The 20023-nt window shown below is 38.5% G+C and overlaps 1 protein-coding gene across 1 annotated transcript; it reads left to right on the forward strand.

The window, feature by feature from the left end:
• The first annotated feature begins 1094 nt into the window (after nt 1-1094).
• slc23a1 (solute carrier family 23 member 1) lies at nt 1095-13873 on the forward strand. Its single transcript, XM_067375602.1, has 14 exons — nt 1095-1526; nt 4039-4209; nt 4303-4460; nt 4545-4633; nt 8875-8942; nt 9027-9208; nt 9297-9417; nt 9636-9792; nt 9977-10124; nt 11741-11846; nt 12128-12257; nt 12724-12867; nt 12977-13072; nt 13197-13873. The coding sequence occupies exons 1-14, from the start codon at nt 1494-1496 to the stop codon at nt 13448-13450; spliced, it is 1857 nt and encodes a 618-aa protein (XP_067231703.1). The 5' UTR covers nt 1095-1493; the 3' UTR covers nt 13451-13873.
• The last annotated feature ends 6150 nt before the right edge of the window (nt 13874-20023 follow it).

Genomic DNA, 20023 nt, shown 5'->3' on the forward strand with positions numbered 1-20023 from the left:
CAGAAAATGCACTGAATTTGGGCTTTGTGTAAAGAAAATGCTAATAAACCAGTTTGATGTTCAATATTAATAGTAATTATATGAATTAATAACATTCAGAAAGTTAAGAAATATTAACTTGGTCTTGAGAATTTAGTTCATGTGTGTTGATACTAATTTCAGTAATGTGTTTGTTTATAACTGATACCAGTTACTCTGAAACAAGTTGATGAAATCAAGAGAGAATAAAGTTTTTATTTGCATTTCTTTCAAAATATAATCATTAAAAATATGATTCATTTTTAATTAGAATGAAATTATCAATTTAAAAGAAGATATAAAAGGCAGAACCTCCAAACTATCGTGACTGGCATTGACAGATATCACTGAATAATCAGCTATCGATGGAGAAATTTAGTATCGGTGCATGTCTAATGTACAGTATATACATACATACACACACACTTGTATATGTGGTTTACAGGGACTCTCCATAGACATAATGGTTTTTATACTATACAAACTATTCTATCTCTCTACACTACCCCACCCCTAAACCCGTCACAGAAAACTGTCTGCATTTTTTGAATTTCAAGCCATAGTATATTTTAAGCCACAGGAAGTGTCCTCATAAACCATGCTTATGTTGTAATACTTATGTCATTATATACATTTGTGTCCTCAAACCATACAAGAACACACACACACACGTTGTTGCGCCAGTTCTTACACAACTTGTCTATATTATCTCCAAACAATATTTCATGTCCATTTATGGATTTATTAGGTAGGTCTCTGTGTTATATATGAGATAATCACCCTATCTGGGTTAATTTGGCAAAACATTCTTGAGGCAGATGAACTTTAACACTGATCCACAGGTTCACGTAGATGAGGAGTTGATCTGCAGCGCCCTCTACTGGCCGCAGAAGTGAATATCGCAGCTCCACATATCTGTCACGTCTAGGTGTGAAGTCACGTGTTCGTTACTGCAATATAGGGGGGTCCAATAGTACAGTGGAAAGGTTTGTACTGCTTTGATTAGCTATATATCTACTGAGGTCCATCTACAAGACACACATACACACAGGACTTTTCTTTTTTTTTTGACTTATGTGTTTAACAGCTATTGAAGTTCACATTTGCCACTATAGACTACACTACTTAAGAAGAAAATGAAGACCTTGTTGCATTTAGATGACTGTTCAAACGTCTTTGCCCTGAAGAATAACCTCACATGTGTTTTTGAGAGGCCCTGCGGTTCACATCCAAAGGAGACTTCCCATTGCTTCATGAACACAGCTCCTGTTGTGTTCACACTGTCGGCCTTTTGATGAGCACAGGCAGGGGGAGTAAAGTCCAGGACCAAGGGCAGATTATTAACCTGTCTAATCTGGTCCCCTTCTGTCTCTCGCATTCCCATAAAACCAGCGCTCTGCGTCCAGCCGGGTCTCAGGTCTCACGTGGCCTCAAGGAGACAGCAGCACAGAGCCCCGCACATCCTCAGAGGGCCAATGAATCAGTCTGAACCTTCCGAGGAGTTTAAGGTAAAGTATCCTTAAAGTATGGCATCATTGTTGTGAAGTAAAACACTGATTTGGGTCACACTGGAGATGTTTATTTCAAGCAAAGTAAGAACAGGGTTATATATCACATTGGAACACTAAAGATCTGTAATGACATCTCAGAGGAATCTTAGCAGTTTACTTTTATATTGAGGAAAATGTCTTGATAGCATGGTCATGCAGAGCAAGTACATTTAAGAGAAGGCCTTGATCATATGGATGTACACAAATGTGAGATACAGAAGAATTTCTGAAAGAAGTTTTTGCCAGACTCAGTGCAAGATACTCTAAATGATGTTCTCTCAGGATAAGTAAAATATTTTTGTTAAGCAAAATGCTTTGCTTTTTGGCAATTTGGGTCAAATTGGGTCAAATTACTTACTATAAGGCTGAATCAAGAGTATTTTCTTTTATTTAGTAGTTTTATGCTTTTGTTTGCAATAAAAATTGAGTTACATTTCAGTTGTGTCTGAAATGTGGATACTTTTGGTTAGTTAAATGCGTGATGGAACATGTAAAACCACAGGTGATAGAACAGTCCGTTCTGGTCCACTGATTTCATTGGATAAGTCACATTCCTAGAGATATGATGTTTCTTTGTACGGTTTCCATCACTTTTGCGTTTGCTCGAACCACCTTTGAATTTGCAAATCTGTTCATTCTTATAGATTTTTAGGGGTATTCTATATTCTAAAATCTAAAATCTCTCTCTCTCTATATATATATACACACACATATATACAAGATTTTTAATGTTTTTTAAAAGAAGTTTCATCTGCTCACCAAGGCTGCATTAATATTTGTGTACTTTTCAGGATTCTTTGATGAATATAAAGCTCAAAAGATCAGCGTTTATTTGAAATATAATCTTTTGTAACATTATAGATGTCTTTATTGTCACTTTTGATTGATTTAATGCATCCTTGCTGAATAAAAGTATTTATTTATTTTAAAAAAATAAAAATTCTTACTGACCCCAAACTTTTGAACAGTAGTGTATAATGCTACAAAAGCTTTGTATTTAAGATAAATGCTGTTCTTTTGAACTTTCTATTCATCAAGGAATCCTGAAAAAAATACACAACTGTTTTCAACATTGATAATCTAATAAATGTTTCTTGAGCAGCAAATCAGCATATTAGAATGATTTCTGAAGGATCATGTGACACTGAAGACTGGAGAAATGATGCTGAAAAAACAGCTTTGCCAACACAGAAATAAATTACTTTGTAAAATATATTCAAATAAAAAAAAGTTATTTTAAATTGTAATAATATTCACAATATTACTGTTTTTACTGTATTTTTAATTAAATAAATGCAATGCAGCCTTGGTGAGCAGACAAAACTTCTTATAAAAACATTAATATATATATATATATATATATATATATATATATATATATATATATATATATATATATATATATATATATATATATATATATATATATATCCTTTGGTAATCTTGTAATGCTTGTTTTCAGCTTTGTTGTCAGTAAGCATTGGTAAATTATTTGTTTGGAATCGCACCTACATAGTGTTGTTTATAGTGTCAAAGCCTTATACGGTCTGGTTACTTAATAATGAATCGTGATATTCATGTTTTTACCCATGTTATCTTTGGTTTAACACTTAATTGAGCACTTAACTTGTCACACGTATCAATGAAATGTCTACAAAGCAAAAAAAAAAAAAAAAAAAACAGGGATGGTGTCAAACTAGAACATGCCAAGTGTTACAGCCAATTTAAGAAAGAAAGATAAAGCAATTCAATTTTAAATATTAAAGTTTGTTTTATTTGAGGTGAATTCTGTTAATTATTTGGTTAATGGAGGCTACTTATATTCAGACTTTACTATGTGGGGTTAGTCTGTTTGCTGTCTTATGCAGTTAGATACATTATCTGTGTTAAATATTAAATATTAAGTGAATTATAAATGCTAAATGAGAGAGTAAGTTGCCACACACACACACACACACACACACACATATATAAATACATACTATTATAGTATTAATATTAGGAATTAGCTTTTATTTTTATATTTTCAGTTATCATTTAATGTTTTTTAGCCTTAGTTTATTTAATTTTTACTTTTAATAATTTTAGTACTTCAACATAAACTTATCTTTAGCTAAGTTTTTCATCTGTTTTTTATATTTTAACTTTATTTCAGTAACACTTTACAATAAGGTCTCATTTGTTAACACAAGTTCATACATTATCTAAAATGAACTAACAATGAGCAATATATATTTCACAGCATTTAGCTAACAAAACTGATACCAAAGATTTGTTTTTAATTGTCTTGCACATTTAAATTCAAATTCAATGAATGGCTGTACAAGCATGGCCTGATTAAATAGTTTATAAAAAAGTTTATAATTTATATTTAAGCTTGTGAAACATGTATTTAAAGCACTTCATCAAAAGCTGTGCACACAAATAATGCTATTGTCATGCATGAATATGTGTGTTTGTTCTCCATTAGCTCCCACCTTCAGATGGAGCTGTGCCAGCAGATGGTACAGAGCTACAGGAGATACCTGCTGACACGGCCAAGATGTCTGATGGGACTCCTAATCAGCCAGCAGGGTTTGATATGATCTACAGAATCGAGGACGTCCCGCCATGGTATCTGTGCGTGCTGCTGGGACTGCAGGTACACTTCCATTCTCGTGCTCTGTTGTAGTCTGACTCACCCAACATGTCCATCCCATCTACATGTGTATATGTTCTGCCTCTGGATCTCCAGCACTACCTGACATGCTTCAGTGGAACTATTGCTGTACCATTCCTATTGGCTGAAGCCATGTGTGTGGGGGAGGACCAGTACACTGTCAGCCAGTTAGTGGGCACCATCTTCACCTGTGTGGGGATCACTACGCTCATTCAGACTACATTTGGTGTCAGGTGAGTTATTTAATGTGTGCTTCAATACAGAAATATGCGATTAGTTGTCACTGTATAAATGTTTTTTTTCTGTGCCATGTTCAGGTTGCCTTTGTTCCAGGCGAGTGCTTTTGCCTTTCTCATCCCTGCTCAGGCAATTTTGAGGCTGGAAAGATGGAAATGTCCTCCTGAAGGTACAAGCAGTGTTACAAACTGTGTGAATTTTTACTGTCACTATCAGAGGGGGATGCTTTCAGGCATATTTCATGTACAAAAAACAAATATTTATTTTCCATTTTGTTGATATTTTGTCTGATACTGTGCCTATGGTTACCTCCTCAGGTCAACATAGATATACTTTGCAAGCGTTTTATTTGGCTGCAGACTTAAGCGCAGACTAAATTGATTAACTGTGGTTACTGAAACGTTTGCAAATGGTTAAAGGGTTAGTTCACCCAAAAATGAAAATTCTGTCATTTATTACTCACCCTCATGCCGTTCTACACCTGTAAGACCTTCGATGATCTTTGGAACACGGATGTCTCCGTGAGGCCTCCATAGGGAGCAATGACATTTCCTCTCTCAAGATCCATAAAGGTACTAAAGACATATTTAAATCGGTTCATGTAAGTACAGTGGTTCAATATTAATATTATAAAGTGACGAGAATATTTTGGTGCGCCAAAAAAACAAAATAACGACTTATTTAGTGATGGCCGATTTCAAAACGCTGCTTCAGAAAGCCTCGGCTCATAAATTAATCAGTGTGTCGAATCTGCTGATCGGAGCGCCAAAGTCACGTGATTTCAGACGTTTGGCAGTTTGACACACGATCCGAATCATGATTTGATACACTGATTCATTTATGATCTGATGCTTTCTGAAGCAGTGTTTTGAAATCGGCCATCACTAAATAAGTCGTTATTTTGCTTTTTTGGAGCACCAAAAATATTCTCGTCGCTTTATAATATTAATATTGAACCACTGTACTCACATGAACTGATTTAAATATGTTTTTAGTACCTTTATGGATCTTGAGAGAGGAAGTGTCATTTCTCCCTATGGAGGCCTCACGGAGCCATCGGATTTCAACTAAAATATCTTAATTTGTGTTCTGAAGATCAACGAAGGTCTTACGGGTGTGGAACGGCATGAGGGGGAGTAATATATGACAGAATTTTCATTTTTGGGTGAACTGACCCTTTAAAGTGTTTATTTGGGGTGACAGACCCCCTAAACCACCAAAACAGCAAGACAGAGCACAACAAACTGGAACTGGAAGGGATATTTTTAAAAAGTAGTTGAACTATTTTTAACTTAAAATGTGTGTGAGATGCTAAAAAAGAATGAAATGCACTGCCTGGCTAAAAAATAGCGACTTCGATACCTAGTCGATACTTATATTTTAAAAATGTGATGCTTTGAGCACTGTTGAGCAGATTCGTAAACACCTCTGATTGGTCATTGTTTCAACGACTATAGATATAGAAAGACTCCTATTAGCTATGAATGGGAAAAATTACAACACGCAATATGGCGGAATATATCCCGCCTTCTAAGTAAAAGAGCCAATCGCTGATTGATAAAGTCATTGCCTCACTGTAGCTGTCGTTGGAGGCTCTGGTTCCCATAAAAACCTGAGGCTGGCGCTTAGGACTGCACAAAATAAAGCTTTTTAATGCTATTTGATCATGAGAAACAACATTTATTGGATGGTTCATGTCAGATTTTGTTGCTGATTTGAAATACAGTATGTCATTTTTTGAGATTTCAGGATTCCCCCATTCAAATACATAGGACTTGTTCTTGGATGCCTGGAGGTGTTGCAAATATGGCCGCCAAGTGAATAAACTTTCCTTGAAAGGGACTTTGATTGTTTTTACACGTTCATCAGATATGTCTGTGATTGGCTCCAATGGTCAACGCTTCAAAAACATGTTGTAAATAGGCCGGCCCCACTGATAGATGTCTGCTTTCAAACGCTAATTTAAACCATATGCTATTATTTTCAATTGCTCCCATGCGTTGATCATTGTAGCCAATCACAAACAAACCTGTTGAGCGCGTCAACACAATGGCCAATCAAAGGTGTTAACGAATCCACTCAACAGTGCTCAAAGCGTCACATTTTTAAAATTTCAGTACCGACTTAGTATTGAAGTTGGTACTTTTGACAACACTCTACACAGCAAAATCTCAGTTAAAGGGATAGTTCACCCAAAAATGAAAATTTGATGTTTATCTGCTTACCCCCAGGGCATCCAAGATGTAGATGACTTTTTTTCTTCAGTCGAACGCAAATTATGATTTTTAACTCCAACCGCTGCCGTCTGTCAGTCAAATAATAGCAGTAGATGGGAACTTGAACAATAAGAGTCGAAAAAACTTCCATAGACAAATCCAAATTAAACCCTGCGGCTCGTGACGACACATTAATGTCCTAAGACACGAAACGATCGGTTTGTGCGAGAAACCGAACAGTATTTATATAATTTTTACCTCTAATACACCACTATGTCCAACTTCGTTCAGCTTCCGGTTAGTGAGGTCTGATCGCGCTCTGACAACGGAAGTGATGTCTCGCGCTGATTGAAGTATATGGGCGAGACATCACTTCTGTCATCACAATGCGTTTTTTGTCCTCACTAACAGGAAGCTGAACGGAGTTGGACATAGTAGTGTATTAGAGGTAAAAATTATATAAATAATGTTCGGTTTCTCGCACAAACCGATCGTTTCGTGTCTTAGGGCATTAATGTGTCGTCACGAGCCGCAGGGTTTAATTTGGATTTGTCTAAGCAAGTTTTATTTACTGTTATAGTTGAAGTTCCCATCTACTGCTATTATTTGACTGACAGACGGCAGCGGTTGCAGTTAAAAATCATAATTTGCGTTCGACTGAAGAAAAAAAGTCACCTACATCTTGGATGCACTGGGGGTAAGCAGATAAACATCAAATTTTCATTTTTGGGTGAACTATCCCTTTACCATCAACTCTGCTCAGTACATATAGTCCCTCTCTAAATAGTGTTAAAATAACACTAAAGCAGAGTTAAAGTTAATGAGATAACTAAGCAATTAATTAAGTGATGATTGTGCATTAGTGATGAACACCTGCTGTTAACAAGCAGAATCACTGAAGAAAAGAGAAACACAAGAACTACAACTGACTTCAGTCACAGCCTTAGTAATTGCTTAATTATCTCATTAACTTTAGCTCTGCTTCAGTGTTACTTTAACACTATTTAGAGAGGGACCATATGTACTCTGAGCAGAGTTGATTTAACTCTGGAGATTTTACTGTGTACCGTTCAAAAGACTGGGGTCAGTATGTTTTATTTTAAGTATTTTTTAAAAAGAAATTAATGTTTTTATTCAGCAAGGATGCATTAAATGGAAAAAAAATAAAGTGTGACAGGGAAGATATTTATAATGTTACAAAAGATTTCTATTTCAAATAAACCCTGTTCTTTTGATCTATTCATCAAATAATCCTGAAAAAAAAAATTATGGTTTCTACAGAAATATTAAGCAGCACAACTGTTATCAACACTGATATTAATGATAAATGTTTCTTGAGCAACAAATCATCACATTAGAATGATTTCTGAAGGATCATGTGACACTGAAGACTGGAGTAATGATACTGAAAATTCAGTGTTGCCATCACATGAGTAAATTAAATTTTAAAATATATTCAAATGGAAAAAATTGCTATTTTAAATTGTAATAATATTTTCATATTTATTTCAAAAACATTAAAGGGTTTCAAAAATGACATTTCTGTCATTTATTATTCACCCTCATTTTGTTCCGCACCTGTAAGACCTTCGTTCATCTTCGGAAAACAAATGAAGATATTTTTGATGAAATCCGAGAGGTTTCGGATGAAATCCGAGCCGGCCAATACTGAGTCTGCGTTCTGACGTAAAAAAAAGTATTCTCGCTGCTTCATAACATTAAGTTTGAACCACTGTAGTCACGTTGACTATTTTAACAATGTTTTTACAACCTTTGGACCTTGAATGTGGTAAAAAACCTTTTGGATTTCATCAAAAATATCTTTATTTGTGTTCTGAAGATGAACAAAGGTCTTAAGTGTTTGAAATGTTGAGGGTGAGTAATTAATGACTTTTGGGCGAACTAACCCTTTAAGAAATCTTACCAACCCCAAACTTTTGAATGTAGTTTAGACCAACAATTCAAACTGTCTGCACATCTCGTGAAATGTTTTTAAAAGTTGAACTGCTTTTAACTTGGTGTCTTAAAAAAATTATCACACTCTCCTTGAAAAGGCAGTGAGAATCAAGTTGTCCGTTTTGTGTAAATCATTCCTTCTAGAAAGCATTGTCTATTGAGAATCTATTTACATTCCACATTGTGCAGGTCAGTCTGTGTCGAAGTTAATGCTTAACCTTGGTTTTGGGTTTCACAGAGGAGATTTACGGAGATTGGTCTATTCCTCTCAACACGTCTCATATTTGGCACCCACGAATACGAGAGGTGCGTGACTAAGGTCTAAAGATTGAATCAATCAACATTGCCGTCCTGCGTCCTGACCTGTGTGTATGTGTCAAATCTCTGTAGATTCAGGGCGCTATCATTGTGTCCAGCTTGATTGAGGTGGTCATAGGATTCGCTGGAATCCCTGGGATCCTGCTTAACTCAATCGGGCCCCTGACTGTTACCCCCACAGTGTCCCTTATCGGCTTGTCTGTCTTCCAGACGGCGGGAGACCGCGCAGGCAGCCACTGGGGCCTGTCTCTGCTGTGAGTCCTCTTTAAATGCATTTCATGCTCATTTATCTCCATACTAGCTGTTTTTGATTTAATACATCTGTGTGTTTTGTCGTTCTAGGTGCATCTTTCTTATTGTTTTGTTCGCTCAGTATCTAAGGAATTGGGCTTGTCCTTTCCCAGCGTATTCCAGAGAAAAAGGCTGTCACGTCACACACGTGCAAATATTCAAGATGTTTCCCGTACGAGCCCCCAGCTTTTTGCCTTTTGATAATATCATAAACATAGGGCTCAGCAATAAATACATAAAGTATTAATCACAATTAATTAAACTACCTGATTGGCCTTGGAACAAAGTTCACATTACCCCATGTAGCGCATGTTATCAACACGTTTACAGATTGAAATGCTCACTTCTGAACATTTTGTCCTTAGTAAATGATTATCCTGATTTCAGTAGATCATCATGGCTATCATGGTGGTATGGCTGGTTTGCTATATTCTCACCCTGACGGATGTGCTGCCGAATGACCCCGAACGGTACGGCTACAAGGCTCGCACTGACTCCCGGGGCGATATTATGACCCGTGCGCCGTGGTTTCGTTTCCCCTATCCATGTAAGGGCCTTGCTTGCTTCCTGTAACACACACCTATGATTTATAACGGCTTGTTTATCAGAAAATATCACTGTGTCATTGTGACCTAATCTAAGACTTTAGATTAGAAGGGAATTATGTTGGTGGATCAATGGCCAAACTCTTTCCAAATCAGATAATTTTCATGATTTTGTGTGTGTCACAGGTCAGTGGGGTTTACCGACAGTGACGTTAGCAGGAGTGCTAGGCATGTTTAGTGCCACTCTGGCTGGTATTGTTGAGTCTATCGGGGATTATTACGCCTGCGCTCGCCTCTCTGGAGCTCCACCTCCTCCTGTGCATGCTATCAATAGGTAAGAACAACAAGCAGTCGAAACTACACTACTTATTTTAAGTGAGTAATATCATGAGGAATCAGATTTTACTTTTTTAAATAATTCAAATTACTAAGAAAACATACTGTAAATTTCAGAAACCTGAAAAGCCTCATATATGAAATAATAGTTTTAAAAAAATAAAACATTTTTAAATGGAACAGTTTATTAAACCATGTGTTCTTTGTTGAGTATCATATTTTATGTATCAGGCTTTTACGGCTCATATAGCTTAAAGGGTTAGTTCACTCAAAAATGAAAATAATGTCATTAATTACTCACTCTCATGTCGTTCTACACCCATAAGACCTTAGTTCATCTTTGGAACACAAATTAAGATATTTTTGATTGAATCTGATGGCTCAGTGAGGCCTTCATAGGAAGCAATGACAGTTCCTCTCTCAAGATTCATTAATGTACTAAAAACATATTTAAATCAGTTCATGTGAGTACAGTGGTTCAATATTAATATTATAAAGCAATGAGAATATTTTTGTGCACCAAAAAACCCCAAAATAATGACTTTTTAACAATTTCTAGTGATTTCATAACACTGCTTCATGAAGCTTTGAAGCTTTACAAATCAAATCAGTGGTTCGGAGCGACAAAGTCACATGATTTCAGCAGTTTGGCGGTTTGATACACGATCCGAATCACTGATTCGACTCAAAAGATTCATAACGCTCTCAAGCAGTGTTTTGAAATCGGCCATCAATAGATATTGTTAAAAAAGTCATTTTTCGTTTTCTTTTTTTTTTGGTGCACAAAAATACTCTCGTCGCTTTATAATATTAAGATAGAACCACTGTACTCACATGAACTGATTTAAATATGTTTTAAGGACATTAATGATCTTGAGAGAGGAAGTACCATTGCTTTCTATGCAGGCCTCGCTAAGCCATCAGATTTAATCAAAAATATCTTAATTTGTGTTCCGAAGATGAACGAAGGTATTGTGGGTGTGGAACAACTTGAGGGTGAGTAATAAATGACATTATTTTCATTTTTGGGTGAACTAACCCTTTAAAGGGATAGTTCACCCAAAAATGAAAATTCTTCACATACACACTCTGGGGGCATCAGAGACTTATTTTACATCTTGTAAAAGTGGCATTATATGACCCCTTTAATAAATATTTTTAATAGACTTGTTTATTACTTTTAGACATTTATAAATGGACTAATTTATAATATTAAATAGAACATTTATACATTAAATAGAACAAATCTCAAGTAAATTACATATTATTTTGTTTGGTTGTGTAATGATTTATTTTCAGAATCATGGTAGAACCTACTAATACTATTAGTAGTGATTAAAATATTAAAATACAGACTAGGATTGAAGTCTTTTTAAATTATAATGCATTAGGATTCTGAAATGCTTTCTTATTGTAAAGATGTGGCGCTTCTCATTCAGTGTGCAAAGTTAAAAAATGAATTAAACAACGAAATAAAACAGTGGAAATTAAGAACAAAAACTAAATTATATATTAAAAAACAGGACATGACCCCTTTAAAAAAATTTTTTTTTTTTCATGGTTCATGTGTAAGGAAGGTTTTGGCATTTCTTTACTATCCATTTCCTTTCCTAGAGGGATCTTTACAGAGGGACTGTGCTGTATCATAGCGGGGCTGCTGGGCACAGGAAATGGATCTACCTCTTCCAGTCCTAACATAGGGGTGCTTGGCATTACAAAGGTGAGATAGTGGGAGCTCTTAGGCTCTGTATAACACTAGTGTATAGCTTAAGGGCTATTAGACAGAATTCGGTACATGCAGTTCTAGTGTCTGTATTTGTGACATATGATCAGAGTCCTTCGGGGAGGGAAGCTGATAGCAGGTGTATACAGATACACTATTCACAGCTCTCCTGTTGTCTCCTCAGTTGCTCTGTTTTCAGTGTCATCATTCATTTTGTATATGTGTTTTGTATTGAGTGACAAGCAGTGGTTTCTCTGATGTCTTGACTTCCCCTACAGGTGGGGAGTAGGAGGGTGATACAGTATGGAGCAGGAATAATGTTTTTATTGGGAACTATTGGGAAGTTCACTGCCCTGTTTGCCTCCTTACCTGACCCTGTCCTTGGAGGGTTGTTCTGCACCTTGTTTGGTAATGACCTTATTGGACCTATTTGTATTTGCAGATGTTTTCTCCCAGCTTTGTCCACAGGGTGTCAGTAAAGAGCCCAGAAACTCCCTAGTAAAGCCCTGTCCCAAATGGCACACTTCATGTGCACTTGCAGTCTGTCCCATTTGTCATTTTAGGTTTCAGGAGGGTGCTCTCGAGTTCCCCTTTGCAGCCGATATTCGCCCTCAAATGCACACTTTCTGCTGTTGGGTAGATGTCTGAACGCACACAGACTTCTACCCGACAGTTAAAGCGGCATTACGTCACAAATGTGTGATCACGAGGGGACCTGGCATCATTTAATTACACATAATACTATTGTAAATTGAAGTTTTTTAAATGAATACTTTTAATTAGCAAGGATGCATTAAATTGATCAAATGTGACAGTAAAGACATCTATAATGTTAAAAAAGATTTGTTTCTATTTCTTTTTGGTTTGTACACAGGTATGATCACAGCTGTTGGACTGTCAAACCTACAGAATGTGGATCTGAACTCTTCCAGAAATCTTTTTGTTCTGGGTTTCTCCATGTTTTTTGGCCTCATGTTGCCTAATTACCTGGACACTCATCCTGGCAGCATTCAAACAGGTTAATATGTCTGATGGTGTTTTCTGATATATTTTCTTTTGCAGCAAGAACGCTGTAGTTGTTGTCAACTGTTACTGTGAACACACGTTCATTTGATTGATTTTAACAGGTGTGGCAGAGCTGGACCAAATCATCACAGTGCTCCTGACAACAGAGATGTTTGTAGGGGGATTTCTAGCGTTTGTACTTGATAACACAATCCCAGGTATGCGTCAGACAGAGTGACTCAGCATATACAAATTCATTAGATAAATAGACAACAAAGGCACTTCCAAACAGGCAGTCACGCAAGCTGTTCTACATTCAACATATTTACATTTTGTGTGCAGGCACTAGAAAAGAGCGAGGCCTGGTAGAATGGGCGGCTGAGAGTTCTTCAGGAGCAGGAACAGTAAAAACTGACACATATGACTTTCCAATTGGGATGGGACTGGTCCGGAGGCTAGGCTGCCTGCGCTACCTGCCAATCTGTCCCACTTTCCAGGGTTTTAAGCCATCATGCCACAAATATGAGGAGGAGGACATAAAAATAAATGGAGGTGTGACTGATGTTCCAGGTGAAACAGTCTGCACCAAAATTTAGCTAGATTTTTCTTTTTTTCTTTTTTTTTCACAACTGAACACTAATTTGTATCACAAACAAGCAAGAAAAATGCTCCATTAAAGAATGTGTGCATATATTTAAAGTAAAACTTGGATGAAGTTTGAGGTTAAAGGGTCTTTGTTCATATAACATTAAACCAAATGTGAAATTTGATTATAAAACATTAGATATTTTACTGAAATTGCTTCAAAAGAAAATGAATGTCATGTTTTGTTTTTTTCTTTCTTTTATTACCTCTTGATTGTGTACAAAATATGCAAGTGATTAACACTAAACAGAAATCAGGTGTTCAGAAATCATAATGTATATACATACTATTGTTACTAATAATGTTTAAAAATAATGTATAATGTATTCTGTAAGAGCCATAGGACAGACCAGCATGTGGATATTTTGACAAAGATGTGCTTAAGTTATTTTGTATTAAAGTATAACTCTAATGTCTTTCTGTCTGTCTAAAACATTTTTTGTCTTTGTCATGTCACTTTACAAAAAGGTTCAATAGGGTAATAATATCAGTTATATATAGTAAATAATCCAGCCTGAATCTCAGATAATGGCTCTTTGGGTTGAAGCAAAGGGGTCTCATAAATAGGTGAAAAATGAACCAATTTCTCAGGCAAATTCACAGTTCAAAGTTCACATCAAATTTTTCTGAGTAAAAATTTAATTTGAGACACTAATATACCATTTATATAAGTTTCAAATGTGAAAAACAAAGGTTTTATCAGAAAGTGCTTATGTAAGCCACAGTTTACATGAAACAGAGCCATGGTTTTGCTCAAACTGCCATGTAGTAAATATATATACAATTTACAATAACAAAATAGTGACCTTTGTCATCCTTGCTAAACAAGCTCAGGATACTCAGGTCCCTTGGTGAGTCTCAATTGCCCATACCAGAGGTGATCTGAGCCCTTCTCCCTTTAAAGCCCCTGCTCTGTTTATGTTGCCTGAATGTGTGAATGTATATGCATCTTACGACATTTCAACAGATATAATCAGTCTCACCCACCCTCAGTTGCCAAGTCCAGAGGTAGCCTTTAGAGAGTAAGAAGTGTTGAGTTCAGTGATAACAGAATATGCTTTCAGCTTTGATGCCTTGAGGCCTGGGTAGCAGATGGTCAACATGCTTCACTCATTCAGTAGCTTATAAACAGCTCTTATCCAGCACTTAATAGGCACTGGGTAATCTGATCCTTGGGGATGACTTATTATCTTCTACAGTCTATAGGTCCATCAGGTTTCATGGTCCTGGTGGCTGGAGCACCTGAGGATGTGACTGTACATAGGGTAAGCACTGTGGGTTGTACATGGTTGGGATGTGAAGAGAGGCAAAGGGTATGGCACAGGGTGTAGGCAAAACAGCACTGGGAAGGGTCTGCTGTTGCAGTACGACCTCTACATATTGGCAAGTTTCTGGATCAAACAGCATTTTGCGCTGTGGCAGCTGAGGCATGTCTACATAGAAATAGCGGCCGGTTTCCGGGTCTAGCAACAGTTGGCGAGGGTTTTGTCCTGCTGCTATACTTCCTCCTGCTTCTGGATACAGCATACTCCCAAGCCTAGCCTCTCCACTCATGGGAGCAACAAAGATTGTGTTGTGTTGGCTTTCTGGAGATGGTATTTTCAGCCCTGCTTCTTTGTTCTGAGCTTGACTGGTTGAGCCATCTGTTGGCTGGACTAGCAATTTTCCATCCTCAGAGAGGGATCTCAGTAGGGGGGTATGACTGTTTGATGCAAGAGGCTGGTTATAAAGGGGTGTTTGAAACAAGACAGGCCCTTGAACATAGCCATGAACGGCTCCTATATGAGGAGAGATTGTTTGGTAACCCAGCGGACTGGGTTTGTAATAATATGAGGGAACCATGGGTGTTGAAGTAACTGTTAGGACACAAGGAGACAGAGGCCCCACTGAACTTTGTGACCTGGGAGGAAGGCATGGTGTCTGGAGGCCATCGCTGATTATCCTGCCATGATCCTGTTGCTCAGAACTTGCTGTGGATGAAAAATATTGCAGTGCTACTGGGAGAAGTTGATCTTTGTCAGAGCTGATGGTCATCTCATGCTCGGCTTTGTTCAAGTCTCTTTTTGGAGGCTCTTCTGTGGAAACCTCTTCTCTAGTTTGCAGTGCCAGGTCTGTCCTGTTTTTTGGTTTCAAGTTTACCTCAGGGACTAGAACATCAGGTTTACTCATGCCAACTTGGCTATCCTGTGTCTCTGATGGTTTTGACAAGGCACAACTGTTTGCCTTGGTTACACTAATTTGGCTGACCTTTGTGAATCCAACAGTATGACTTTTGTCATTTGATTCCACATGAGCCATTGCCTTCGTTGAGCATCGTGCAGAGTGATCTCTCCTTCTGTCCTGTGGAAGAGGAGGTGTGACTTTCCGCACCAGGGGTTTTTCATCTTGTCTGTATCCCTTTCCCTTTCCTTCACTCTTGTTGTTGCTTAGATTGTGTATCGATGGCTGAAACAAAGGAGCACTCCCATCTATTCCATTGGCTAATTCCACTGGGCCCTTAAAGGGCATATTGTATGTGTTTTTCACCAGGCTCCTCATGTCTCTTACTACATGCACAGGAGCCATAGCTTTCAATTTGCCTTGGCTTTGCATACCTAGGCTTGCAAACTGTCCTTGTGACTTTACGTCCTCTCTTTCACTCTCCTGCTTCTTCCCAACACCACCCTCATCAACTTGGGGGATAGTATTATCCACTGTATTTGCTTCCAAATCAGAGATTAGGCATGCAATATTAGTAGGACTAAGTGTACTATCCATGCTGCCAGCCTGTTGCTCCTGCTTTTCCAGCACATTGGTTAGGGTCATATTGTGTTGTTTATGGATTGCTTGCCCTGTATGGCATTCTTCAGGTGTGGTTTTCACAGAGGCCTGTGTGCTGAGGGCTACATTTGATGCTGCACTCGAGTTCCACGCTCTGCCTTTTGCTGAGTCACAAGATAGCTTCACTCCAGGGCTCAGGTTAGGCAGCCGCAACACTTCCTCTCTTAGGTTCAGCTTCTCTGCTTTCTCATTCTCTGAAGGGTCAGTTATTTCAGTGCCACTGCCTTGAACTTCAGACCTGCCAGTTCCACTTAAAAGAGAATTGAACCCATGTTTGCTTAACAGTTTGGGTTGTGTTTTAGAATTAACACTGCAATGCTTTTGAACAGAGCTGCACTCTGTCTGGGCCTCCCTCTTAAGAGTAGCACTTTGAGTTAGTTTGGTAGTTTCGGCATATACATCCTTGCCAGACAGGCATTCATCAGTGGTAGCAGTCCTGTTGTTCACTTTGGTAGAAGCAAAAGCTTTATCAGAAACATCCAAGGTGCGAAGATTCTGTTCATGTTGCATCTTTTTTGATAGGACACTTGTAATGATGCAAGAAGCCATTTGGGTTTTGCTGGATGTTTCATCAAGGGAAAATGACTTCTGAAGCCTTTTCTTTCGTTCAGCCTGTACTGACCTTTGATCAGCCACGTGAGACTCCTGGTTAAATGCTGCAGGGGTGCTATGCTGACGCTGAAATATGTCTCGAGCACGCACAGTTGTGTTTGGAACCTGAAGGGTTTGATTGTTGTTCTCTCTGATGTGTGACTCTGCTGTGTCCCGTCTCTTCAGTTGGATCTGTCTTTTGGGAACAGTCTTTAAGCCTCGGTTTACTTCATCTGTGGTTTCCAACGCTACGTCAACACACTCAAAGCTGCTGGATTCTGAGCAAGCAGATGTGTTTTGAGTGTTTGAATACATCTGCATTTTGAAGGAGAGAACATCTTCCGTCCAATTGTTGTCGTTTCCGTCAGTAGAGAGCTGACTTGAGGGCCTACAGCTTGAACTGAAAACATGCATGTAGTCAGTTTCAGAACAGTAAGATCTTACCTGGGCCATGTTAACAAGGCCCCCCACCTTACTACTGGCCTCAGCAAGCTTTGTTCCCATGCTGGTTGATCCTCTGGTATTGTCTGTAATGTGGCAGGGTTGCCAAGAGCTGCTACACAGCGTGCGGGAGAGTGGTCTGGACTGCCAGACGCCTTGCCGGCTCTGCTTTTCCAACCTCCGAGTATCAGCGAGACTCTGTAGCTGGTGTTGGTGCCTGGTTGCGGGGATACGCTCTGAATAACAGTGTGGCGGGATTCTTGACTCCTGCTTGCTGGCTGTGAGTGTTGAGATGCCGTTTGCAGGCGCTTTTCTATTTCTAGACCTGACTGACAGGTCAGCCTGCTCCTTTTTGCAACTCACCCCTCTACTCTGCCCCTCCCCCTCCTTTTCCATATGACCCAGAATATGCCTCCCACTCACAAGCCTGCATTCAACCCAGGGTGCACTCAGACCTTCTCTGGGTCCTTGCTTTTGTGTCGCGTGGTACTCTTCTGGCTCTGTGCCACCATGCTCCTGTTCCCTGTATTGATTTCTCTCAGGCGCTATCAAAATAGTGTTTGAAGTGAATCTGGGTTCTGGGGAGATGTGCTCCTCAGCGGTTCTAATGTTAGTGTGAAATACGGTCTCGCTGCCTCCAAAATAATCCCTAGGCTTAACTGATGAATCTTTTCCTGATAAATTAAGCTCGTTGGAATTATCCTGCTTTTGTATGGGGTTTCTAAAGACTGCATTTACAGACCGCAAATCCACATTTGTTATTGTTGTACCCGACAGCAGATGTTTTGACTCGAATTCTAACACAAGGGAATCACTCTCAGATGATGAAGATTTATCCTGTTCACCTTGGGATACCTCAGGCAGCACTTCTGTACCCTTCTCTTCTTGTGTTTCGTAGTCCTGTGATAGCGTGGTGTCTTTGATAAAGGATCTTGAAGTGATGCCTTCCATAGGGGTAGCACGATCCAAAAACTCAAATGAACCACCTTCAGTAGGATGCTCTGTAGAGAGAGTTTGTGCTTTGTCCTCTGCAGCTTCACTGTACTCACTCAGAGAACAAAGTGCAGTGTAGTATGAACTTGCCGAGTCATCCATGATATCATCAGTCTGCTCTCTTTCCCCTTCATCTCTTTGTTGGAGATATGGGCTATCTTTTTCTTTGCTAGATGGAGATGACATAGACATTCTTTTTAAATGTCACCTCGAAAATTTCCTTCTGTGGTCCCTTAAAATTCCTGGTGCAATAATACGGGACAACCTAGTCTGGGGTGGATGTGCAGGTCAGACCTATATTGCAAGAGCAGATGAAGATGAAGAGATTCATCAAGCCTAGTGGTGAAACATGAGATCACATGTCCAGAATCTAACTGCTTCTTGTCTAGGAGAAATAAGTAGAAGAATTTTAAAGAGTGTTCCCACTGAATAAATATATTATTATACATTATTTGTAGGCTATATTAAAGGAATATTTTTAAACACTTCATTGGTAGAAGCCTCACCTTAAACATACTGCTTAGAGTCTCATGCATTTGATTTGTGATGTAACGGGTTCATTGTTTCCATTGTGTTTGACTTAACAGGAAATACTGTGTATACTAAAGAGACAGCTGCAGATCTGGTGCTTGAAGCCATCTCATCTCTAATGTAAAAACTTCTCTCACCTGATCCAAGCAATCCAAAATCTTCTCCTTTTTGTTGAAATTCCACTGAGATGCTAAATCTGAATGAAAAGTCAAGGAGAAAGTGTCAACAAGTCAGCTGGCAAAATGTCTATAATAAGAAACTACTGCCCTCTTTAAAAAGTATACTAAGCCCGGGACTGCAGAGGAGATTAATCAGACCTTATTTTTTGGCCGCTGCAGGTCTGGATCAGAATATGTGGTCCAGGCCCAGTAGTAGCTAAGGTAGTGGTGTGGCAGTCAGCTTTGACAGCAGGTGCTGGTCTGGCTGTGCTGCAGCGTTCCCTTTGGAATCTGACTAACATAGTCAGTGCAGTCACAGGGCCAGCTAAATATAGTTCCCCAGGCCCCATAACACTATCATCAGGGAGATAGAGCTGAAGACTTGTGGATACAGTGTGGCAAGTATTGAGCTTTTAAATGGCCACTGCAAATAGAATGGTCACACTGGTTATCTGGGTGTCGTTTGATGGCGTAAATTAATCCTTTTTAAAGTAGGCATCATTATATCTCAATTAACTGTACATTGATCTAAATTTTGTTAATGTGAAGTTAATTTTGATGTGAAATGTACTTCTGTCAGATTAGTTATGTAACTGGCAACTTAACTATGGGAGGAAGCACTGTTGTTCGAAAGCAAAAAGTTGTTCGAGAGCAGATATGCACAAGTGTTTGTTGTGTGTTGCCAGCCAACTCCGGGACTTTGACTGAATTGGACATAACCACGCAGGCCATGACAGCTATGGCATTTGACCCACTTGATCTTGGCTGTGCCTGATGGTTTAATGACATGATATAGTGGGCAGCAAGCATATAAGACTGCTTAATTTCACACAAGCGGTGCTCCAAAAGTTTATCATCCACATAGTAACACATACATCAAACCTGAGCGGACCACAGACACTGTGGTGTTAAGTTGTGAGAAGTGTATTGCATTACAGAGAGTTAAAAGCATTAGCCTATAACATAACTTCCATATTAGCATTTCACACT

Source organism: Chanodichthys erythropterus, chromosome 22 (genome assembly GCF_024489055.1).
Source record: "Chanodichthys erythropterus isolate Z2021 chromosome 22, ASM2448905v1, whole genome shotgun sequence".
Lineage (NCBI taxonomy): Eukaryota > Metazoa > Chordata > Actinopteri > Cypriniformes > Xenocyprididae > Chanodichthys > Chanodichthys erythropterus.